Source organism: Panthera onca, chromosome D4 (assembly GCF_046562875.1).
Source record: "Panthera onca isolate mPanOnc1 chromosome D4, mPanOnc1 haplotype 2, whole genome shotgun sequence".
Taxonomy (NCBI): domain Eukaryota; kingdom Metazoa; phylum Chordata; class Mammalia; order Carnivora; family Felidae; genus Panthera; species Panthera onca.
In genome coordinates this window covers 7709937-7735831 of record NC_138351.1, presented here as the reverse complement: position 1 = coordinate 7735831, position 25895 = coordinate 7709937, and the positions used below count along the sequence as shown (strand labels likewise).

The following is a 25895-nucleotide window of genomic DNA, read 5'->3' as shown; positions in this document are numbered from 1 at the left end:
TATTGCGTTGTATCCATATACCATAATTTATTTAGGCTCCTCTATTGATGGGCAATTAGATTGTTTCCTGTTTTTTTTCTTGCCACACACACACACACACACACACACACACACACACACACGGAATGTTGCAATAAACATCTTTATAGATAAATCATTGGATATTGGTACAAAAATAACAGTTGGGAGAATTCCCTGGTAGTGAAATTGCTGATTCAAAGCCCTTTGGTCACTGACATTGTCAAATTACTCTCTCCAAAAAGGTTACAGAAATCACATTCTCTTTGGACAAGCATTTCCTCGCATCTTGCCAACACTCGGTATTGACAAACTTCAAAGTCTGTGGATCTAGGAGATTGAAAAAATGGCGTCTCGTTTTTATTTGGGTCCCTGTAATCGCGGGTAGGGAGGGCAGCAGTGTGCGGTTGCTAGCCTTACACGCTTTGAAGTTAGACCCCCGGGGTGATCACAGCTTCTCTCCTTCAAATGTGTGACCTTGCGCCCCGTGGGTGTGTTTCCCCGTCTTCAGGACTAAATGAGATAACTTAGCCACACAAGGCTTCGTCCGCTATCACCTGCATTCGTCCTCATCAACCGCGCTTGCTCGGCTACTTCATCGTCGACGCGCTCCTCCTCCCAGCCAAGTTTCGCCAAACTCCTGTAGCTTGGAACTCGAAATGAGGGAAAACTTGGCTCTGCCTTTCAAAATCCTCCCCTATTTTCCGCCCACCCTCGCTTCAGAACTGCTACTTTGCAGACCAACGCAGAGGTAGGCGTTGCCGTCTGTAAACAACTTGCGAAGCGGACCCGGCACCTCTCGGCGTCCGGGACCCACGGTGCAGAGCGAAGGGAACGCTAGGCCACAACTAAACACTATGTCACCCGCAGCGCCCTTAGGGGGATGTTGGCATCGCTCAAAGGTTTCAGAGAGCACAACCTTAAACACGAAGCCCTGACCCACCCCCTTCACGCACGCCCAGAACCTGCCCTCCCAGCCCCAACCCCCAAGCAGGAAGTGACGTAGCCAAGTCAGTCCGTCTTCTTCCGCCGTCCGCGGCCCAGGCCAGCGCGGGGTGTGCGTCGGCGTCGCGGCCAGCAGAGGGATTCTGGGTAACGGCCCCGGCAGGCTGGGGCGGCTGGCTCCGCGCAGCAGGTTCCGCTCACGCCAAGCCCGTTGGCAGTGGCGGCTCTAGGGCCGGGGGCAGCCGGACATGGAGCAGCCGTGGCCGCCGCCGGGACCTTGGAGCCTCCCTCGGGCCGAGGGTGAGGCCGAGGAAGAGAGTGACTTGGACGTGTCCCCCAGTTCTCCCCGCTGCCCGCAGCTGCCGGGCGGCGGCGCCCAGGTGAGAGGGGTCCCGCGTTCGGGGGCGGGGAGGGGGGGCTGGCTGGGGAGGTGCCGGCCTGGGGACCAGCGCGGCCCTGCCCCTGCGACCCTCCCTGTACCCTGTTCTGCGTCCCCATCTCACTCCCGGGGGTCAGGGGCTTGATGCCATCCCGCGGCTATTGTAGCATCTTCTGAGGGCTTCTGAGAAGGGCTGGCCGTGTATTCCCAATCTCCACCTCCACGCACACCTTTTCACCTTGGCTAATTTCTTCCCATCCTGGAAAGATGTTCCTCCCCCTTCCCCGACCCCCCCCCCCCCCCGACAGCACCCAGATTTGGGGCGGCTAACGCTCTAACGTTGACCCTTTGTCTCCTCGTGCGTGTTTTTACCCGAGCACTTTATTCTCTTGAAGGCCCTAATACTTGTGCCCACTTAATAGTTAGGAACAGCGAAGGGTTGGTTGTGTTTCAATAATTCGCTGAGCTCCTGACTTTATACAAATTTAGGATCCAATTTCATTGACTTTGGACATCCGAATAAATTCCGTAAAACCTCGCTTTTGAGGGGGGTGTAAACCCGTCCCATTAATGTGACCATTTCCCCTCCAGTTAGGTTTTTAGTTTTGCTCCACATCAGTCTCCAGTGAAAACACATAGGCACACGTTTGCCCTTTTCTTCGGAGTTCTTCCTCAGATTCCCGGTGCTACTTGTGGGTTTCAATCCAGCCTTCTTTCCTCTGAAACTTACCCAAATGAGGTACCCTTTGGGATTTTTCTGAGTCCTGTCTTAGGGAGTGCTTACCTACTCATCACCTTATCCCGGTTTTTCTCCTAATCTGGGTGTTTTGGAAGAATATTTTAAGAACACAGACTAAACACGAATATGTCCGGAGAAACGGTTATGGATGTCTCTACTTTCCAGGCTTGCAGAGTAGGGTCCCTAAGAGCTTAACTGAATTAACAGCTTTTCTCTAGGCACATCTTGCTGTTAGCAAAGATGAGTGATTTAAATCATTTGCTAATAAGTGTAAGGTCCTGTGCCCAGTACACTGGGTTAGTTGGCTTCAGGGAGAAAAATGCTGTTTCATAACCATAGACTGTACTTCGGCCAGCCAGTCTCTGGGAAAGTGCAAGGCATTTTTTAGGAGGACAGAATGAGAGTCGACAGGTTAGTAGTCACCCCCTAATTATGGATCGCTAGTGTCATCTGTATATACAAAATGTGTTATGTGAGCATATAATGAATGTGTTATGGAGGGGGAAAAATGAACAGCAGCTGCTCTTGTCAATTTTGAAGGCATATGGAGAGAAAATAAAAGGTCTCCAGCATTTCAGCGCCTTGTGGTTGAATCACAAAAGTAACCTGAGATAAACTCTGAACTTCGAGAATATCTGTGAGGGGCGCCTGGCTGGCTCAGTCGGAGGAGCATGCGACTCTTGATCTCTGGGTCGTGGGTTTGAGCCCCATGTTGGGTGTAGAGATTACTAAAAAGATAAACTTGAAAATATCTGTGTATTAACTCTTTACTTAGGCACTTGGAATTATAAGCTTATTTAGCTGGAGGTATTTTCTAAGTAAACAGGCTTACCTTCTTCATTAAACGTGATTTCTCTGAGACTCTGTAGCCAGTTAGTGGCAGAATTAAAACTGGCACCCACTTCTGCCTTCTACTACAGTGTTTTTTCCTACCTGCTGCACTTCCCATCCTGTGATGTCACACCACGAGGCTGAAACTACCTTTGGCGTTACGTTTTGCCAAGTGACTAATGCTAAGTTTGTCCATGTGTTTATAACCTACTTACTTGTCTTGCTGGCTTTAGGACTTAAGTTTTGGGATTGGGATATTTGGAAAGAATAAAATGTTAAATTCAAATTGTAAGCATTTTATAATCTTTTCAAAAAACAGCTTCGGTTTAATTTTACCAGACATGGGGAATCTAGACATCTTAATGTCATATGTGATGTACAGTTCTGAGATCCAATTAAAGTAAAAAGCAATTGGGAATTTAGAGATCCTGTTTGAGCATTTTTAATTGTAAAGTGATGTTAGTAAACCTAATGCCAGCAGTTCCTTTTTTGAATTTATGTTCATGAAAATATAGTCATGTTTAATGTTCCCCTAAAACCTCAATATGTTCACAGGTAAAATATGACCTTTTTTGCTTTTTGTTTTTTGTTTTTTAATCATCTCAATACATGTTGGATAGTTTGGTCAAATGCCAGATGTTGTCTGTATAGTCTGTGGAGAAGAATTTAAACATGAATCATTTTTAGAATTTGGAAATAAGATTTCTGTGTTTGATTTGAGACATGAATATTTGCTCCCACACAATTTGAAAATGCAGGGCATTTCCATTTGTCCATATGCCTTTCTTAGTATACTTTTGTCTTTTCTTATAAGATAAATTTTATAGCTTCATTTTTCTCCTTTTTCTGGCTCCTGCTCAAGCATAGCTAGGCTACAGTTATTCTTGCTCCTATTTTCAGATAGCAAAATATGTATATCTATATATATTACTTGGTTGGTTAGGGCCTTGTGATACCTGGGCTTCAAGCCTACTAAATGAGTAAATAAAACACCGGAATAGCAACAACATCCACATTTGCTGCAGTAGAAATCTAAGACTCGGCTCCAAAGTAAAGACCTTGAGTGCTATTTGCCTCAAATATTTGTAAAAATACTTGCAAAACGTATTTGCCACCACTAGTCTGTTACAAGAAGTGAAGAATCATTTATTCATCTAAGACTTAGGGAATTCTAGCCCCTCGAGAAGCTGATAGTTGAGTAGACAATTAAGCACAATGTTGTGTGAAAACACCACTAAGAAGTATGCAGACCTTGGGTGGGAAAGGAAGGATTAGAGAAGATGTAAGGAAGTGATGCCAGAATCTGGAATGGAGATGGGAGTTGGGGGGGTGAGGGGTTGCCACGGTGAAAGGGGTGGGCGGTGGAAAGAAGCAGCAAACGAGGGGGAGAGTAACTGGAACTGAGTCTGGAGAGATGGTAGGAAGTGAGATCACGAAGGACTGCGCCACGCTGCAGTTTGTGCTTTATCCCAGGACTCTAAGAACGAGGAAAATGATCGGATTTGGTTTTTGGCAAGATCACTCCAAGTCCGGTGTGGAGTGGAGAATGGCTTCGTGTGAGAAAGACTGTATTTATATAATTGAGGTATGAAATTATAAGGACTTGAGGAGTGGTGCAGATTAGGGAACAGATCGAAGTAAAATCGTTCGGAATACGTAGTTTGAAATTGTTCTGCGTTTTGGCTGAGAAGTCTTAAAGAACGAACCTTCAGCTTTTGTTTTATAGAGCTGAGGTATATAAGGAATTAAACACTAAAGTGCCCTACATGTAGTGGTTCAGTAAATATTATGACTAATTCCTGTTGCTTATGAGTGGAACAGAGGCAGTCATCAGGGTGGACCAGTTTTGTTGTTTTTTTTTGTTTGTTTTTTTGATAGCTCTGCCTGTTTTGACTAGGATTAAGTTAAAGACTATCTGTGTGATAGAGAACAAAACCCTAAAGATCTGGTTTTCAGTATATTGTAAGGTGAGGAACTAGATTTAAGCTTTTGCTCCCAATTATTGTGCTGTTTCAGTACTACGAAGCTGTCAATCGAATGTTTCTTGAGCACCAGCTATGTGTAGAACATTGTGCTGATGATCAGGCTTTTTGCCTGATGGTTGTCAAGGAAGTGGTATATAGATTAATAAAGGAGCTTAGAATCTAGTTGATGAAGAGAAGACCTATAATATAAAAGTATAACTCTGCATACACAGAAGGCAGAATACCTGTGTGCCGGAAAAGACTGTACAGAAATCCTTGACTGCAAGAAAATAAAACTGAGCTGCACAAACATACCCGTGGCCGTCTTCGTTTCTTACAATATTGTTTTGTTTCCAGATGTATAGTCATGGAATTGAACTGGCTTGCCAAAAGCAGAAAGAGTTTGTCAAGAGCTCTGTGGCGTGCAAATGGAATCTCGCAGAAGCTCAGCAGAAACTTGGTAGCCTAGCCCTGCATAACTCGGAGTCCTTGGATCAGGAACATGCCAAAGCACAGACAGCGGTATCGGAGCTGAAGCAACATGAAGAAGAGTGGAGGCAGAAAGAAGAGGCTCTCGTACAGAGAGAGAGAATGTGTCTGTGGAACATGGATGCCATTAGCAAGGATGTTTTTAATAAGGTACGACGTCTGATTGGGTCATAATGAAAGAAGAAATTGAGTGTTTGTACAGACCAGTTGTGCGCATTTGGTAGCAAAGCGGCAGATTGCTGTGAATGGTGTACGGTTTTGACAGTTTATGAAAAGCGTTGGCTACAGGAAACCTGTATCCCCGTAGCGTCGAACGGGGGCGGTCGTGAACGCGACTGTGTGGCGCGGACCCGAAGCATAGCACGCCGAATGTGAGTGTTGACTGGAATCAGACCGCCTCAGACCTCAGCTTTGTCACATGCTGCTGCTTGTGACCTTGGGCAAGTCACTTAACCTCTCTAAGCCTCAGTTTCCTCAGCAATAAAGGGTGGGTATGAAGACTAAATACGGTAATGTCTTAAAAGCCCACGGGACGGGGCCTGGCATGTGGTAAAGCTCAGATGTTACGAGAGCTCTCTGCTGTTTCTGTCGGCTTGCTGTCCGCTGCGTAATGCTGACGTGCAGATGCGGAGTCTGTGAACGAGTGTTTCACTGTTACTTCCTGGTGTGTGTTTAGTAAACCTCGGGTAGTAATCCAGATTTAGCACTACCAACATAACCGAGGGGACTAGTACGGTACTTTTGCCAAGTTAGTAGTCATTAAGGGTAGTGTTCTGTTTCGCCCTCGATTTCGTGGCCTTTATTCTTTGTCACGTCTGAAGAAGAAATGGGCAATGAAATGCATTTTTACTACTGTGCAAAGTAGTACTTCTTTTTCTTTGTAAACTTAAAGCTTCAGGGATAGACTGTTCTTTCTTGTGTAAGTCCATATTCACTTTATCTTTAACCATCATTACTCTGTAGACTTCTCAGTCTATAACACTCTTGGTTTCTGTCCTAGCATCCACTCTCAACCTACCCTCTTAAGCGCTTTTAATTTCCTTCCCTTGGACCAGCGCTAGTTCTGCCGCAGCAAGTAATACACACAGGTTAAATGTACACGACTAGCTCGATCAGTGCTTTATCACGTTGAGAAAAATTGTGAGTGCAACATGTTTATTACAAAAGACGAAACAAGGGCGCCTGAGTGGCTCAGTGGGTTAAGTGTCTGACTCTTGATTGCAGCTCAGGTCATGATCTCATGCTTGTGAGATGGAGCCCTTCGTTGGGCTCTGCGCTGGGCATGGAGCCTGCTTGGGCTTCTCTCTCTCTGTCTCTGTCTTTCTCTCTCTCTTTCCGTCTCGTTCTCTTCCTCCCCTTCTCCCTTCCCCCCTCCCCCACTACTCTCCCCTCAAAAAAAAAAAAAAATTAAAAACAGAACAACACACGAGTATGTGAAATAGAATTGAAAGGCTTCCTTCACTTCCAGTTTCATTTCCCAGAGATAACCACTGTTAACAGTAAGTTGTATCTTTCTAGACTTTTTATGTGCTCATGCCAGTATATATTTATTTACCCCTGAACACATACCAAGATCATTCTTTATCTGAATGATTCACTGTGTCTGTCTATATATATTGTTCCAAGGGGTGTGTCTTCTTAGCACTTACTTTATTTCTGGTTTGCATTTATACACCATAACTATTTAAAATATTTTTTTTCTTCCAGAGAGAATGGTCAAGGCAGTGTTTCTTTGTTTTATAAAGTTAATGTCTCCTAACACAGTGGTCACAAAGAAAACATTTTCATTTGTCTCTGCTTTTAATTGTTTTTGTTGTTGTTGTTGTTTGTTTTTGAACTTGGGTTATAACATAGCCTACATTTATACCACATTTTAATTAGGATTATCTTTATGTTCCAGTCATTTGCTCAAAATCGTACATTGATTTTGTCTGGGAGCTTGAGACTTGAGAGGACTGGTCTAGATCTGCGCTGTCCAACTCGATAGCCGCTAGCCACATGTACTATTGAGCGCTTGAAATGTGGCTAGTCCGAATTGAGATGTGCTGTAAGTGTAAAATACACACCAGATTCTGATGACTTAGTACAAAACCGAGTAAAATATTTCATGAATATTTTTTTGTCTTGCTTACATGTTGAAATGATCATACGTTGGATATGTTGGTTTAAATAAATGGGTTACTAATTTCATCTGTCTCTTTTTGCTTTTTAATGTGGCTAATAGAAAACTTTATATTTGTGACTTGGATTATATTTCTATTGGACAGTGCTGGTCTAGATAGCAGGATATGTAAAAGAAAAAATGCTTTTATTTTGAAATATGTAAATTTGTGTGCTTTCAGATTATAAACTGGCAGAGCTGGTTTGCAATTTTCTTTTTTGGCAGTGATGATCTCAAGGTTTAAATGTGATCACAGAATGTTCTGAGAAACTGTCCTGCCAGTTTTTCTGGCTAGATAAAAACTTCATCTTGATCTGCTTTATGACTTATTTAATTGAAAATAAGCACTTCCTTAATAGAATTTGCACTTGATTTCAGAATCAAATTGTTTGGCCTTTCCTAAGAAAAGTTTAAAACCAAGGGTCTATATTTTAGGTTTATGTCTTAGCCAAGAAGTTATATCAGATATACTTCATTCTCTATATGCTTTGAAAATCTAAGTTTATTTCCAGCAAGAACTCCGAAGATTAGACTAGAGCTGCAAATATTTAATAGCAATGAATAATGCAAATTTACATGCAATTCATGTAAAGGATCTCTCTGTGCTTTAATAGGGAATTTGTATGATTTCTAAAGTATTTATAATTTTCACACATACATCACTTTTTAAAACTGTCGAAACTAGTACAGAAAATTTTAACTTTTTAAATGAGTTTAACAGATAAATTTAATGATATAATATCAGTATAATACTGTACCATCTTGTTATAGTGTTTATAGGAAGGATTGCTAGGCATTCAGTATCTGAGAAAGATTCAGTTAGAATATAAAATCTGATTTTAACTTAAAGAATTTTTTTCTTAGAGTTTTATTAATCAAGATAAAAGAAAAGAAATAGAAGATGAAGATAAATCCAAATCATTTATGCAGAAATATGAACAAAAAATCAGACATTTTGGTAAGTGTGCTGCTTAGTTTTCCTTCTTTTATAAAGTGATACCATAAATATGTGTACAAAAAGTGTCTGTATTATAATGGGTACCAAAAAGAAGGTAAATGACAAAACTCCTTTTGGATAGCCACTTCTGGCACAGTTGTAGAGCTCTTGTTTTAGACCCTTTTTTTGGATAATAAATAGATTGACAGCAAACTAAGTTGTGAAGAGAAGCAAAATTCAGTCTATTATATAATGCTGCCCTCTAAGACCTAGTCTTTGTTTACTCCACAGCATCTTTCTGTTTCCCAACTGGTCTTTGCTTTTTCTCTTTTTCCCTCTTTGCTTCCATTGGCATCTGATTAGCATTCGTTATTTTCAGGTTTGGGAATAGTTGCTGTATAAGTCACGCAGATCCTTCAGCTGCTATTCGGATAAGTACAGTAATAGAAATATGTCTACAGGGTACTGAAAACGAGTTTCCTCTGTTGAAGAAAGACAGCGGGCTTGGGGTGATGTAGTGAAGACTTCGCACAGGAGGTGACATCTGAGCTAGACTGAAGAACACATAGGAGGAGGTCCCCGTGTAGATGAGGGAGCAGCAGCGAGTGCAGAGTTGGGAAATAACATGTTGCACTGCGTAAGCAGTGTGGTGCTGCTGGGGAGAGAGTGCTTCTGGGAAGTGTTAGTGGTTAAGGTTCAAGGTCTGTATTTTGATCCCAAGTCACATGTTAATTTAGTCAACGTAGTTTTCATTTATAGTATGTTCATCTTATTAAGTGACATTTGGAAATATACTTCCAAAGGTGTTTTTTTTCCCCTAAGCGTTTAGAATTTCATTCATCCTTCAGTTACGTTAAAACGGTTGCTACTACTTTGGATTTTTCCCCTTTTTCTGTAGTTCATTCATAAAGGATTCATTTTTCTCACTCTCTTTGTTTTAAAAAAAGAAAGGCTGTGTATTCGAATTAAGTAAAGAATAGAACTTGACGAAGCGAACAGGGTTTACTTTTTACAATTTTGTAAATGAGTCTTGGTTGTGACAGTGTGATTTGCCACTCCCACCTGGAGTCCTTGCTTCCATGTACTAGAAGAGCATCTTTTAAGGTGCTCTCACCCAGATGGCCTTCTGTAAGCTTTGGAGCCATGGGAAGCCTAATGGTGCAACATGGTCCCCTCATTTTTGCTGCAGACAGAGCACTTTAATAAGCAATTCTGTGTGGGAGAATGACCCAGCCTCACAGGGTATTGTAACCCATCTGGCACTACGACTCTTTAAGTCCTCAGCAAAACATTTAACCATTCCATAATACCTGCTTCTGGGTGGTGATGTTTATAGGACCAGTGAATTTCGTGAGCCTCTTGTCTTCATGTCTTTTGTTGTAGAATGAATTTCTGGGTCAAGAAATAATGTGATGTGGGCAATAACTCATTTAGTAGGACCACAGATGTATTAGTGGTGGAAGCATGGCACCACCATGCGCTGGTTTCTGCTACTGGCAAATTAGGTATTGAGAGGCTATCCTGGAATATCCTTAATGGGAGATCCCGTGCCATTGAATCTCTGCATGATCTCAAGTCTGCCACCGAGAGTCCTGAATTTATACAATATTATGCAGACAGGGAGATGGCTGAGGAAAAAAGCTGACTTGACCTCCATACGTAGAGGACTGATAAGGAGAGGTTTTGCCATTGCGTGTTGGGGCTTCCATTGTCTCATCCCGTAAGACTAATCAGAGCCTTATTGTCTCCAAAGTCAACCAGACCTCATAGCCACTCCCAGATTCACACTGTGCCTGTTTTTTGATGGAAATGCACGCTGCCTTTTTCCTTTGGAGGAGATGTCCTACTTGCCGCAGTTCCTTGGATCCCTAGAAATGTTACTAAGGTAGTAGGCTCCCAAATTTTCCATGTGTTTTTTTCCTACTTTCTGGCCTGCATATATCTTACCAAGACATCTGGGATACCTGCCACTTCCTGCTCACCAAGTTCTGTCAGCATGACGTGACCAGCTTGCAGGCATGCGGGATGGTGGGATGATGGAAGTCCCTGTGGACTGAATTGTGGCACAGAGCAGCCAGAGACCTTAGGCAGCTCAGTGAAAGTGTAATGCTGTTCCTGCTGGGTGCAAGCAGATGTTTCTGGTGTTCTATGCTTATTATGGTGGAGAGTGAAGGAAGCATTTGTCAGGATTATGACTACATTGATACACTTCTTCAAAGTGTATCACATCTGGAATAGCAGCTGTAATTAAAGTTTCCGGCGGAGGCTTTCCAAACTTGGCTTGCATTCCCAACTCTTGGAAGGCACGAGCCTGAGACACAGAGAGCTGTGAAGGGCTCCGGTGACCTGACACCGGTTACTGCCCTGCGGTTTCATGTGTGCCTCACATTAACGTTTCCATTGTGCTGTTTGTTGACCATCTTACTTATGTGACTTTACCATCTAATGATAAATGGTACAACCATATCGTGGAGTATTTTGAAGCAATGAAATCTTGGATTTCCCTCCCTACAGTTGAATTTAATTTGTTAATTTAGTTAACTCGTGTTTTATAAATATACCAATTTAGCAGCAAAGTCTGTTTTCTTTTCAGTTTCCCAGAAGTTTTATTCCAAGTCCTGTGCGTCTCTGACCTCATTTTCTTTGTGATCATCAGAGCTGCTTTTTGATGATCTAACACGGTTTTTCATGGTACATCAGCTTTTCACTTCCAGCCAAAGTTAGCTGTGATTTAACATCTTTGAATCTATGTGGGATGTCGTCACTGGAATTTTTACTGAAAGATGTAAATGTTTGCATAAATACTCTGATGGGATTTTTCTCATTTGTATTGAAGGTAGATATTCCATTTCCTCAATGTAAGCGCTTACATATTGCTTTTCGAAACCACATTGATACCCTGTTTTTTGAAAAACATTTAGTATAAAAACTCCTGAATAGAATGTGGAGTGAAATGAATAGAAAACTAATATGCATGATATGATTCTAATTTTTTTTTAAATTTTTTCAGTGTTTATTTTTGAGAGAGAGAGTGAGCACAGGAGCAGGGGAGGGGGGAGGGACAGCAAGAGAGGGAGACAGAATGAGCTGTCAGCACAGAGTCTGCTGTGGGGCTCAGACCCACGAACCGTGGGATCATGACCTGAGCCAAAGTTAGACATTTAACCAGCTGAGCCACCCAGGCACCTGATTTTATTTAAGTAATTAAAAATAAAGCCCTGGGACCCCTGGGTGGCTCAGGCAGGTGTCTGACTCTTGATCTCAGTTCGGGTATTGATCTCAGGGTCATGAGTTCAGGCCCTGCACGCTGGGCGTGGAGCCTACTGAAAAAAAAATTCCAGAAAGAAATACATTAAAGTGTTAACATTAACATTAATCATCTCTTGTAGTAGGATTGCAGATGATTTTCTGGATTTTTCAAATTCTTCACAATGAATGTACATCATTTTTATAACATGAAAAAGAAGTATTTTTAAAGGGTTTATCCTAAGAATTCAAGGATGGCTTAACATTGGAAAATTTATTAACATGATTCACCATCTTAACAGCTTATAATAGTGTCACCACAAGACTTGGTGATCAGTTTGATGTGGGAGGAATGGAATTGTCTAGAGGAATTTCTAGAATTCTTGAGTGGGTGACATGGAGCCTGTGAAGCACTGCAGCTGGCAGGGAGAGAAAAATGGGTTTGGTGCCAAATAAGAGGAGTTTATGTGCAAACGTGTAGGTAGAAATAGTTGTCTGGTGGCAGGTGACTGGAAATACAGGTGATCTGGGACTCGGGAAATACAGAAGAAGAGGTTATTTAACTTCCACTGAGAAATTCTCAACCTTGTTGGGATGTTTTCAGCAGCTAGAAACAGGAAAATCATTAGTGTGATGTGAAGGCTTCAGATCTGTTTTTCTGTAAGTGTAACGCCAAGAGGAAAGGGAAATCAGTAAGGTCGTGTGTCTTGGGCAACCGTTTTAGGAATCCGGTGGAATATCGAGAGCTGGTGGATGGACTGGGATTTAGATGTTCAGGAAAATACATACGTGGAAGCACACAATTAAAGCATTCTAATTCATCAAGATAAGGTTTTTCGAGCATTCAGAGATTGGCCGGCCGGTTGAAATGACTATATTAGTCTTCTCCAAAGCGTCTAATATTCGCTGAAAGAGGGAATTGTTCCCTTTTGTGTTGATACTGCCTAGTATGTACCCTCTTGTCAGGCACTGTCCCCAATGCTTCGTGTGTATTAACTCATTTAATTCTCAACAGAAACCCTCTGAATGAGATACTATTTTTAGCCCTATGTTACAGAAGAGGAAAAGGAGGCATAGAGCTAGCCAAGGCATAGGAGATGGTAAGGCCAGTATTCGGACCTAGGCCGTTTGTTTCTGAGTCTGCTTGTTTTAGTCACCACGAGAGATTGTGCTACTCATAGTTTGTTTACAAATGTAAAATAACGTCACAGTGATTTCAGGTATGTTGTTCCACTAAAGCCCTGGAGTTTCTTGAAGTATTTTGTTCATAAAATGCCACACTCTTTCCACGAAGGTGTGTGTGGGCTCTTGTAACCTGACGTGTCAGTTTCATGATAATCGGTATGCATTTTTGAAATCAAGTGATGAGAGGTATTTCTCAGATAAAGAAAAGCTGTGGTCAACCTCAAGTATTTTGTCTTAGGCATTAAATGGATAGTTTAAAATTTTTAACATTCGATGACACCCTCATGATCCTATAAATGTCACTAACCATTTCGTATTATCCTTCCTGTAAAAGAAACCAAAATGGATAGGATTTGGGTGCCTCAGTAAGTCATGATGCTGCCATGGAGAAGTAAACAGAAGCAGTGCTCTCTGTGTGGATGGTGGATAGAGTTGAAATACCTCTTCAGGACTCTAACAAAGCTAACGCAAAACTGCTTCATAGGATTTATTTTATGGCTTCAGGTATAAGAAATAAGGATTATGCTTTCTTTAGATCTGACCCTCAGAAGTTATTAGACTCTTTAACTGTAGCTTGAGAAGTAGTTTTAAGTAACTTTCAAAATCATTGTTTCTCAGAATTTAAAATGCCCTACTCACTCCATCTGAAGCATTGGGAAAATACTTAATAAAACTCTTTACGAGAAAATGCTAAAATGCTTCCTCCCTCCTTTATTTAAATGAGAAACAGTAATCATTTATTTTCAGTCGATTCCCATGTGTTGCTAAACGTGTGTTTGTCAAAAAGACATTTGTCCTCAGTTTTGTTCTTCTTTGTGTTCTAATGTGGAACTTTAACATATAGAAGTTCAATTTGTATCTAGAGGAAAGATGTCACTGCCAAACTATTGACACCACCTTCTAAAATTTCCAGAATGCTTCAGTGACATACAGACTTCTTTGGATGAGTCTTAAGAGTCGAAAGCTAATGTTGTTCTACTTAATTTATTCATGTGTAAAGCTTACTGGACAAAGTTAAAAGCTGAACGCTTTGTTGGTTCCATGATGGTATTGACTTTTTGGCCAAATTTCTTATTAATTTGGATAAAGATACAGATACACCTTTAGTAGTATTTGGATTAGCTTGATATTTTGAAGCAAAATGGCATCTGCTTTTAAATATGCTTCACTAATTTCTAAAAGGTTTTCTGTGTGTTATAAACATGACTAAATGGTTAAAGTACATTTACTATTATCATACTTGATTGGTTTTCTCTGCTGTCAACATTTGACTTTATCAGCTTAGACATTTTTTAATAAATTAGAGATGATGGGGTTTTTCACTTTTATTACGTCTTTGCTAAGTATAGTTTCTTGAGGTTTTGCTTTCTTCTCCATCTTTCTAATAGAAAAATTTGTATTCTGTGAGTAAATAATAGTGAGTGTCTTGAAATCATTTGTACGTACTTCCGCCTAGGATGACCAGCCAGTTTGCCTGGAATTTCAGGCATTCCTCAGCTGCAGGATTTTTTTTACTTTAAACCAGTCGCCCTATTTTAACCTAATTATCTGAAATGAAACTTTCTGTGAATTTTGGAAGCTGTTTCCAATATATTGGGTATTGCTTTAAAAGAGTTTTATTCTTTCTTTGCTCTTTTACCATAACCTATTGCTGTAGTAATGTGAATTGTCTTTAAAGAGAATCATTTTAAAATACCATTTCTTTGTTTAGAAGAGTATTTGACAATTGTGATTTAATCCTTTTTTTATAGGTATGTTGAGTCGATGGGATGATAGTCAGAGATTTTTGTCTGACCATCCATACCTTGTATGTGAAGAAACTGCTAAATATCTTATTTTATGGTGTTTTCATCTAGAAGCTGAACAGGTATTGTGTAAACCTTGAGTTTCTGGGACCCTTAATTTAATTCTGATATGTTTTTTTGGTTTTTTGTTTTTTATGTTACTTCCTTTAAATGAAAACAGGAAGGTTATTAAATAGAATTATAATTTTTTGTTTTTAGACCTACTTGAGTTTACCGTGGGAACTTTTATAGTTGTTTTAGTTAGCATAAGGAAATTTTGCCAGTAGGCTTTTTTTGCTGCCTCATTTCTTTGTTCCAGTATACTCTAAACCTTTTTCTTTTTTAGCCTATTTGAAAATCATGTTCTAAAATCCACATAGTAAGCACAATGTCAAATATATTTCCAGAGGTATTTCTTGGTAATTTTAATGTCTGTTTTCAGAAAGGGGCTCTAATGGAACAAATAGCACATCAAGCTGTTGTGATGCAGTTTATTATGGAAATGGCCAAAAACTGTAATGTGGATCCAAGAGGGTGTTTTCGTTTATTTTTCCAGAAAGCCAAAGTAAGTAGCTATTTAATATTTTTAAATGGGAAGATTAAGGGGCGCGCCTGGGTGGCTCATTCAGTTGAGCATCCGACTTCAGCTCAGGTCATGATCTCACGGTGTGTGAGTTCGAGCCCCGCGTCGGGCTCTGTGCTGACAGCTCAGAGCCTGAAGCCTGCTTTGGATTCTGTCTCCCTCTTTCTCTGCCCCTCCCCAGCTCGCTCGCTCTCTCTCTCTCTCTCTCTCCCTCTCTCTCTCTCTCTCTCCCTCTCTCTCTCTCCCTCTCTCTCTCTCCCTCTCTCTCTCTCCCTCTCTCTCTCTCCCTCTCCCTCTCTCTCTCTCTCTCTCTCTCCCTCTCCCTCTCCCTCTCCCTCTCCGCCCCTCCCCAGCTCTCTGCCCCTCCCCAGCGCTCCTTCTCTCTCTCTCTCTCTCTCTCTCTCTCTCTCTCTCTCTCTCCCCCCCTCTCCCCCTCTCTCCCTCTCCCTCTCCCTCTCCCTCTCCCTCTCCCTCTCCCTCTCCCTCTCCCTCTCCCTCTCCCTCTCCCTCTCCCTCTCCTTTTCCCTCTCCCTCCCTCAAAAACAAATATTAAAAATAAATGAATGGGAAGATTAAGCCTTAGCTGAGACCTCTTTGGTCCATATACATTAAAGGAAGCCACCCAACCAGAATGCCACAGGCTAAACCCTATAGATTTTATACCGGGGGAAAAAATTACATTGCTGATCTCATGCTAATTTAGACTTAAGGGAGCTCTATAAGAGGCCAGTAAGTATTGACTGCCTACGAATGCAAGGACTGCAGCTTAAGATGATGCGAGTATAGTGTAGGTATGGTAATCCTCCATGTATAGAGCTCACAGTTTAACAAAAATAAAATAAAAGAACTCACAGTTAAAGAGAAATGACTTTTGTAATGGAAAAAAACAAGAAACAACCTAAAAATTCAACAACTAGAGGAATGGATAAAAACAATCTGTGGTACATAAAATATTATGCAGACATTAAAATTTAAGAATTTTTAATGATGTGAGGCAATGCTTTGCTGTAAATCAAAAGAAGTGATATGTATTGGCCATATTAAAGAAAAATAGACAAATCTTGAAAGATTAAATCCATTTCACACTCTCTACTAGATTAGTAATGATTGAAAAGTTGTACAAGAAGAACAATTAAGAATTCACATTCACTCTTGTAGAGGTATGAATTGGTGCAACCACTTTGGAAAACTTCCTAGTAGAGTTGAACAAGTGCTAAAACCCAGAAATTCTAGGTGTATATGCTAGAGAACAGGTTTCTCAGCATGTGGTCCAGGGACACCCAACAGTCTTCAAGACCTGGTTTTGGGAGGCCTAGAGTCAAAACCGTTTCCATAGTGACACTAAAATGTTATTTGATACAGAAACAGATGTGGGAATCCAGCTATCTTCTGTTAAGCCAGACTTGTCAGTAAATATTTTTGTTTCAGAAATAGGGTTGGTTTTTTTTTTTTTTTTTTTTTTATAAAAGTGTTATAAATGTTTACATGTAATGAATTTGTTATATTTTAGATAATTTTTAAATGCCTGGGTTTTAGTTTCTAACACAGTGAACACTGACAAATAATGGCTGACAAAAACAGGAACTCTTCAGGTTCCTCAGTCATTTTCAACAGTGTAAAGGGAGTGGGGGTCCTGAGAGCATAAAGTTTGAGAACTGCTGCCCTTGAGAAGCAAGGCTACATGTGCAGATACATAATGTTCAGAGGAGAATTGTTCATAATCGCAAAAGCCTGAGAGCAACCCAGGTGTCTCTTGACAGTAGAAGGAATAAACTGTGGGATGTTCATTTGGTAAAATAGTAACCAGCGTCACTGTGGATGAAAAAGCAAAGAGTATCCTGTATTTTTTATGAAGTTTCAAAACAAGCAGAACTGAACAATATGCTGTTGAAGGATACGTGTGTAAGCAGTAAAACCAAAGAGGCAAAGGAGTGACTTGATACATTTCAGCATACACAATTAGATGTTAGAAGGAAATACACCAAAAACTTGACTTTGATAACATCTGGATGGGAGAATTATAAGTGATTTCCATTTTCTTTTTTATATACTAGAGTGAAAATATTTTCTTTTATAAACAGGGGAAAAATGTATTAAATGTATTGAACTTTAACGTATCAGAGTGATAGTAGCTCTACCTTAAATGTTGTAAACTCTTCTAAAGTGCAGCCTAAGTAGGACATTTCCCCGAAACAGTAGAGTTTTAATGAGTAATGATGGAGCTGGTATTTTAGTTACGCTTATGATGACTGTTCTAAATTTCACTTGACACATAGGTATAATAAAAGCCATACTTTCTTCTTTGCCTTACATTATTGGTTGTGTTTGGACTAGTGCTTAATAGAATAATGGAACATAGCCAAACCGTGTGTATCCTTTGAAATTTACTTTGTCAAAGTAGAACTGAAAAGTCTTTAATCGTAAACATTATGTTCTTCATAATTTTTTTTTAAGTTCAGGAATAACTGACTTTCATAGAGTGCTTACCTTGTGCCAGGTATTATTCTAACAACTTTACATGGATTAGCTCGTTAAATCCTCATGAGATTTTATAAGGTGTATTATTTTCTATTTTACAAGTTGGGAAAGCAGCATAGAGAGACGCTGGGTTACTTCCGGCAAGAATCAGTCCAGTCTCTCCAGACCTCAATCCCGAGGCCTTAGGCACGCCGGCACTTGTGCCGCTTGGTTCCTTTAATAGCAGTTGCATAACCGTTTGGGAAGGGTTACCTCTGGGTATGCAGGCTGACGTCCTGGGTGTCCACACAAGTGCCATACGCTGATTAAAGTGAAATGCTGCAATTAAAGAAGTGGCTGCTGGATTCATAAACAGATAAAATGGCAGCACGGAATGTTGTCTGCATGATTTGTATGGACATAATGTTAATAACTAATCCACAAGACCTAGACTACGTGAAAGAAAACACAGCATTCCACACAAATGGGCCCAGGGAGATCATGGAATGAGATTTTGACAAAATCTCTTCCATCATTGAACTTAAAGCCTAAAGTCCTGTTAGTGTAGGGTATGTGCCATGTCATTCTTTACCTGCAGGGGAGACTTAAGTGGAGGCAACTGCCAGTTGGGTGTTTTACATCAAGAATCTTGCTTGTATTACATACATCATTGGAGGGAGTTCCCCTCCTGCAGCATACTATTCATACTTTCTTCTCTCCGTAATGTTGAAAAGGTATTTGCTTCACTAAAACACTAAGATGCTTCTGTAATGGAGGTGAATATTGAATTTTATTTAGTTTTCATGGTTTTACAAATAGGGAGTATAGAGTTGGAGAATTATTATAAACAGGTAATCGATGGAGAATTAGAACGTTTTAAGAATAGCCCTTGGTTGTTGCTTGGCAATGGGAAGGGATAGAATGAATATGACAGGTTAAATGAGACTTACTTTGGATCCTGTCAAGAATCTAGAAATACGGAGAATACCTACTTTCTTTTGTTATATTTGTGTGTGTGTGTGTGTGTGTGTGTGTGTGTGGTGTGTGTGTGTGTGCGTGCGTGTGTGTGTGCGTGTGCGCGTGCTGTTTATTTTGCTGGAGCAGAGGGAAATGGACGAAGCCAATTCTTCGTATTCCTGTGAAACTGGTAGTTTGCACAAATCTGACAAGGATCTTGGTGTTTTCTACATACATTTAAACTATTCACCTTATCTTTACTTCCTTCACTTCAGATCTAATATATGTTTGTTAGAATTTACTGTGTGGTCTGGAAGTCTTAAAAAACAGTCTTTGCTTCTTTGTGTTTTCTAGGCAGAGGAAGAAGGTTATTTCGAAGCGTTCAAAAATGAACTTGAAGCTTTCAAGTCAAGAGTCAGACTTTATTCTCAATCACCAAGTTTTCAACCTATGACAGTTCAGAATCATGTTCCCCATTCTGGTGTTGGATCTATAGGTTCGTTAGAATCCTTATCACAAGTAAGTTGGAAAAGCAAATACTTTATAAACTTATTAGCTCACACAATTTTTCTTCTTTTGGACTATTCTTCTTACATGTAATATATGTGAGGTCATTTTAAATATTTTCGCCTCAAAAGATAACTCTTTCATCTCATGCCATGTTTGGTCACTAAATAAATGTCTTCCCTCCCTTGGGGATTTAGACACCAAATTCCACTCCTTCAAATATAGAAGAGTTGTACCTGAGCATTTTTTTTCTAACGTTTATTGATTTTGAGAGAGTATGTGTGCGCGAGCAGGGGAGGGGGGAAGAGAGAGAGAGAATATCCCAAGGAGGCTCCGTGCTGTGAGCACAGAGCCCAACACTAGGGCTCGATCTCATAACCTTCGAGATCATGACTCGAGCCAAAATCGAGTGTCAGACGCTTTAATCGACTGAGCCACCCAGGCCCCTTGTACCTAAGCATCCTTAAGGGCAGGTGTTACCTATTGATCATCTCAATCCTAAACTTCTCAGCATGGCTCCTGAGTAGCCCCTCATTCTCAGTGGAACTATACTGTGAAGAATTTCTTAGGATGAGTTGGCTTCAGAGCATACATCTCAGTGGCAACCAAGGTGATTTGTTCCATGAGTTTATTTAACATTGTCTTATTAAATGTTGGCGTCGCTTAGCAGAGGTAGCATGCTTAGTATGTCAGTGCACCTTATGCTAAGCTGCTCTTTCTAGTAATATGCATCAACCGTCTAAGCCTCTGCAACAAGATCAAGATACAGCTGTGTCGCTTATGTCAGAAGGAGAGGTTAGGCCAGTGGTCTGATACTGTGGATTGCAGTTTTAAGTTACCACAACAAAATTGCTGCCTGTGCTAATTGTAGTGGCATTGTAATTGAGCTCAGTCATCTCTCATTTCCAGACCCCAAGATTCTAAGACCAACTTTAGTCAGGTTAGTCTGTTGACTACATAGTGAAAAGGGAATTCTCATTCAGAAGACAATGTGAGGAGAGCCCTGTAGTTTTAAATCTCATAAAGCAGTAGGAATTGAGATTTTCAGTACCTATACCTATGACTATAATTTCACCATTTCCGTTACATAAATTGTAGGCCAAAGTGACAATTTAAGGACAAGAGTTGATAATACTCAACTCAGCCGGAAATATTAATTTTCAAGGATAGAAATAATGAAGATCTTGATTTTTACATAGTTAGTAATGTTACCTCTTAGATAGATAAGCAATATTCCCCCTTGATTTGTCCTGCAGAGTATCTCTTAATGTCTTTAAATATGGTAACGATTTCCTCTTCTTTGAGAAATAGCCCACATCTAACTAGTCTTTCCGAGGGAATTTTATGACTGTAAGACACCATCACATCCAATATATAGAATATATAAATCCCCTAAAATGAAGATACCCCATAATGAATAGAAAGGAAAAAAGAGACTTGGAGGGACGTCATTGATTCTGAACATAAGAGGGAAAAGATCTACGTTAAAAGAGAACTGGCCTCTATTACCAAAGAGCTGCTTCTGGTCTGAGAGAACTAAGTTCTTATTGCACATACTGGTAGCAGCTGAGGCCTGCTGCTAGGCGTTCCTTGCTGTCACATTTGCGAGGTGCGGGGCTGAGATTGTACAATTTTGACACTTTGAAATTGCTGATATTATCGGGGTCGTTCAGACTTAATTCCTCTGGGCTAACAGACTGTTCCTCGTGGTTGGAAAAGTTGAGCATTCTGCGCCAGTCCTCCTGAGGGAGGGAAGGGCTGTGTAAAATTTCAGCTGGATGCACCGAAGGACTTTTGACTGGTTGAGGGGAAGCTTTTGGAAGAAAAGCTCACCATAATGATAATATCCCATTTTTATTATCATCAGTCTGTAGATTGCAAAATACCTTCATATGTTGTTTCGTTTAATCTTCTCAAAACCTTGTGATTCCTTTTCATTCATTTTTATGGATGAGTGAACTGAAGCTCACGGAGGTTAGGCAGTCGGCCTCAAGTCAGTCCAGCAGTTGATGGCGGCTGATCACTCCGGTCCCGGATCTCTGTCCCCTGCACTGCTCACTCACCTGCACTACAGACGGTTGCTGAATCGCACGCTAGGAGCAGGACGAAATACGCAGTCATGTCCCCTTGGGAGGAACCGGTCACTGGGACGAGAAATGTGTTGGGAATGCTACTAGATGAGAATATGGGGTAATCAGTTCAGTTTAAGTGTGGATTAGGTTAGGTGTGTTCATTGCTTTTTGTTTTTAAGTCTCTCCGTAGATTTTACAGTTCCTGGGGAGATGGATATTGAGTTCTGGAGGTCCTCTCCTGTCCAGTCTTGGTAGAGTAATTGTAAGCTCCGTTCTCAGGGCCTTTGGAATTGGGCTTGTGTTGTCAGTAAAGGTCTTAGCTCTGTTTCTTTGGAGAATGGGATAATGTGATGAGGGTTTAATAATTTTTTATAAAACTTAAATTTGGGTAACGCTTTAGCTTTTCATTTTTTTTTTTTTTCAGTTGACAACAATCTTGTCAAATAAGCCAAATCCCCTCATCCTTAGTTTTGAGAGAACTAATCAAGGCCTCTTAGAGGTGTTGTGACAGTTACCCTAGGTTTTTCCTGTAGACTAGCTTTTTAATCTACTACGGTGTGCTAAGTTTTCTCTTCCAGGATTACATTGCATTAGGTGGTGATGGCAGGACTCAAACTGAGGTCTAACATCACTTAAGTGTTCCAGACCTCACTCAGTTGTTTGTGCCGTTGCCTTCATCAAGACTTGATTGGGAATAATCCAACTTCTGGCTAGCTTTTTGACTTTTACAAATAATGGAATTACACATATTTACTTTACTAAGAGGATCTTCTGAAAACCCCGCCTACTTATGAGATGGGAAAGTTTACGGCATCTATCTTCTCTTTGGGCTGTTTTCCTCATTGGTGTTCATTAAATAAACAGATGAGGGGCGCCTGGGTGGCTCAGTCGGTTAAGCGTCCGACTTCAGCTCAGGTCACGATCTCACGGTCTGTGAGTTCGAGCCCCGCGTCGGGCTCTGGGCTGATGGCTCAGAGCCTGGAGCCTGCTTCTGATTCTGTGTCTCCCTCTCTCTCTGCCCCTCCGCCGTTCATGCTCTGTCTCTCTCTGTCTCTCTCTGTCTCAAAAATAAAATAAACGTTAAAAAAAAAAAAATTAAAAAAAAAATAAACAGATGAAACTGGGTGTAACAGTAGTAAAACAGAGTAGCTGGCAGATATTCAGAACAACTGAATAGACAAAATTGACTCCTTAGGGAAGAATTTCCTAAAGTCCTGGGTCTTTAAGGGCTTATGTCCCTAGTCATGGTGCTTTAACAAATAATGGTTTTGTTTTTGCATTTATTAAATAAGGTTTTCTTCTTAGCTTTAGAAACGAACAGATAGAATATTTAGGAACTACAAAAATTGAAATTAAAATGTTCTTTTATTCTCAATTTTTAATACATGGATCTAAGTACCTCTCAAAAGATTAATAATTTCTCATTTGAGTTTGTTTTTAATCTTTGAAAAACCAAAATACACTCTGAAGGTAACTAATTTTTACTCGGTAATTGTATTTTTTTCCTTATTCAAGTGTTTTGCATTTTTAATATTTACTGTGGTAATTAGATAGTAATCTTTAAAACACATTGCTGACTTAAAGTCATATCTTTTTTAAATTATCAATAGCTTTGTACACATAGTTACATGAAAGATGTACCCTTCTATGACTAATTTAACTTGCACCGTTTTGTTAAAAGGGAAAAAACTGTTTATTACATTTCTGTTTTTTACGTATGTCATCTGTCTTTGCCACATCCTCTTTGGATGGTCCTGTCTATTTTTTTCTTTATCTTCTTGGGTTTCAACCCAAGTGTGACTTCTGAGTCCATTTTCTTTCCCACATACGTCGCAGAGAAATAGACGGTGTGAAACTGAACGTGTAGTTGTATATGCTGGCATAAAACTGGTTATCATCCATTGTTTCTTCCCTCTATTTATGTTTTCCAGAATCCAGATTATCTTCAGTATTCTGTCAATACGGCTCTTTGCAGTTTAAACTCAGTGGTACATAAAGAAGATGATGAATCCAAAATGATGGACACTGTATGATTTGGTTAAGACTGCTGAGGCCAAGTGCTATTTTGTTACAAGAAAGGAAGAACTTGGCTATTTTCTTGACACTTTTATGGGTGCTGCACTTTATTTTTGTTCGGTTTTGATGGAGGGGAAAAAAGAGTACTGAAACGTTTTGTAAAATTTTTTTTATGTGCTGCTAGGTTTTTTGTTTTTTTTCTGAAGAGAGGAGAGTGATACCATATGTTGTGGGACGTCAAACTGGACTTTGGGTTTTTTTGGTTTTCTTTGGCTACTAAATTTGCCTTTAATCTTATTGTACTCAATTTTGGAATCAAAGTAGGAAAATCTGCACAAATGCAATGTTTACAAGAACCGGTTGATTCTAGGAGGCATCTGCTACAGTCTCTTTTTATATGGGTATGTACATGTCCTACGCTACAAAAATAATTAAAGATAAAATGTACTTGTATCCTGCTAATTTAGCTGTCAAATCTGGTGTTTCATCATATTAAAAGCAATAAATCAGTAGTGGATAATCTACTTTACTAAATAAGCTGGGTGGTAAACATTAAAACAAAGTCTTTCCCTTTAAAATAATATTACATTTGTATTTTCGACACCATCAGTTAAATCTTTGCGTATAATACCATTTTTATATAGATACTGACTTTACCCCCTATGTATTCTTCAAGACTGTATTACTTAGAAGTTAATTTTATCCTGTTGACTTTTTAATATTAAGGGTTATAGTAATATAAAAAGTGATAAAGCTAACCTAGATTTTTTTTTTAATAAGATAACTTCAAGCTCACTCTTAATTTCTTTACTTGACATAGTTTGGGATCTCTCAGGGAGCAAGTTTTAAAAGAATACTAATGGCCTATAAGAACAAACAGGAAGAATATTCTGATTTTTAAAATCATGGTTGTTTGTTTCATTCTTTATGTAGCCCAAGGACTTTTTTAAAAGGCAGGAGAACTCTTGAAGACCTCACTGCCTCGAGCTGCCCAACTACTTACTTCTAAGAATTTGGTGATCCTTGTCGGTAATGATGGCTTTTACCACATTTGTCCTCGCTGTCCTTAGGTCAGTTACCATAGAATGCTTCTGAGCTTTACTACTTCCTATATAATTCACTTCAGATGTGCCAGGGCGTGTGATGACTCATTTTATTTGGAAGTAGATGACAGTGCTACTTGTGCTGTCCTTGTTATTGAGGATGAATCTTCGGACTTAGGGGAATGTGGGCTTCAGTGTGTATTGAGTGTGGGCTGTGGCTGAGTCCCACTGAGAGCAGCAGCACACATCTGGAAGACGGCTGACTGGGATTGGGAGTCCGTGTCTCAGTTTGAGAAACCGCTAATGCTAAGGGACCCGTACAGTGATCAGACCTGTGACCGTAGCCTCGTTTGCACCTTGGTTTGGCTGAGGTGATAAGGCACGTGGCACCGGTAGAAATGGACTGGAATTACTGACTCACACTTCTGGAACATCACAATCTTCCTGGTTTTCAGAATAAAACTTTCTGTGCTTTTGATATAAATATATACGCTATAATAAAATGTTTGACTAATTTATACGGTAATATTCATCAGCCTGTAATTTTTTTTTTTTTAAACTAATGACCTAGTTATAGAGGTTTTTTCTTTTTTTCTGTTCTGGAGCAAGCTCTTGTTTTCCCTTCCTGTCAAATAGAGAATAGACACAGGAGCGAAATCCCTGATTTCACTGACATGTTTCTTGAGCCGTTACTTTCCATTCCTTAACTCCACTTTTCCCCAGGATTTGCCTGGAAGCACCCAGATTGTTTTGGATTTCATTTGCCGCCTTTAAGTTAAAGGTATTAAGGACTGACTACCGGTAGGAGAGAAGTGATCAGCACACTGAATAAGCTACTCCTGAAGGGTTGTTTGGTTTTGTTCTCTGAAACAGGAATTCTGGAAGAGCTATTTAAGGTGTAACTTGCAGGTGTGTGTGTGTGTGTGTGTGTGTATGTTTTGTTTTTTTTTTTACATTCCAAGGGAAGTGTTCTGGGTTTTGAATGTAAGTGTGACTGGGTTTATTCTGGGAACCACTAGGAGTGCCATAATTTGCACTTAAAGACTTTAACTTTCACATATTTAGTAGTACGTTAGTACAGAGGTTAGTACTGAGCACAATAAATTGACACTTTTTATTTTTCTTTATTTTGCTTTAGTACCACAAACTACTTTTAAGAAAAATGTCCTCTTCTCTGTTCCTTAAGAAATAATGAGTGTACTAAGCAAGGGGATAATTCACATTTCAAAATGAACTTTGGTGGGCTGTCCAGACAGATGAAATGTCCCAACAGATGATTGAAAGGATCCATCAAAGACTTTTGTTTATTTGGTAAAAGTAAGCTTCTAACAAAAGATTTTTTTTAATTGGGTTGCTACCACTCTATTTACTGCCTGTTAACTCCGTGTCATTTTATCTATGGTAGTGGGGAGAATACGAATTTAGAATTATTCTCTGCGAGATAGAGATGGGTAACATTCTCATCCAGTTACACCATTAGTGGGCTCTTTCAAATTTTGTGTAATAAGCTCACAGTGTCCTATAACTTACCTTTAGGAAAACTGAGTGTTCTTCAACAGTCCTGTTCCCCCTTTAAAAGTGA

General features: G+C 40.0%; 1 protein-coding gene across 1 annotated transcript; it reads left to right on the top strand.

Moving 5' to 3' along the window:
* The first annotated feature begins 1041 nt into the window (after window positions 1-1041).
* CDC37L1 (cell division cycle 37 like 1, HSP90 cochaperone) lies at window positions 1042-24831 on the top strand. The gene is made up of 7 exons (XM_060610190.3): window positions 1042-1343; window positions 5234-5515; window positions 8391-8484; window positions 14646-14761; window positions 15121-15243; window positions 19030-19194; window positions 23186-24831. Exons 1-7 carry the CDS (start codon window positions 1212-1214, stop codon window positions 23285-23287), a joined length of 1014 nt encoding a protein of 337 aa, XP_060466173.1. The 5' UTR covers window positions 1042-1211; the 3' UTR covers window positions 23288-24831.
* The last annotated feature ends 1064 nt before the right edge of the window (window positions 24832-25895 follow it).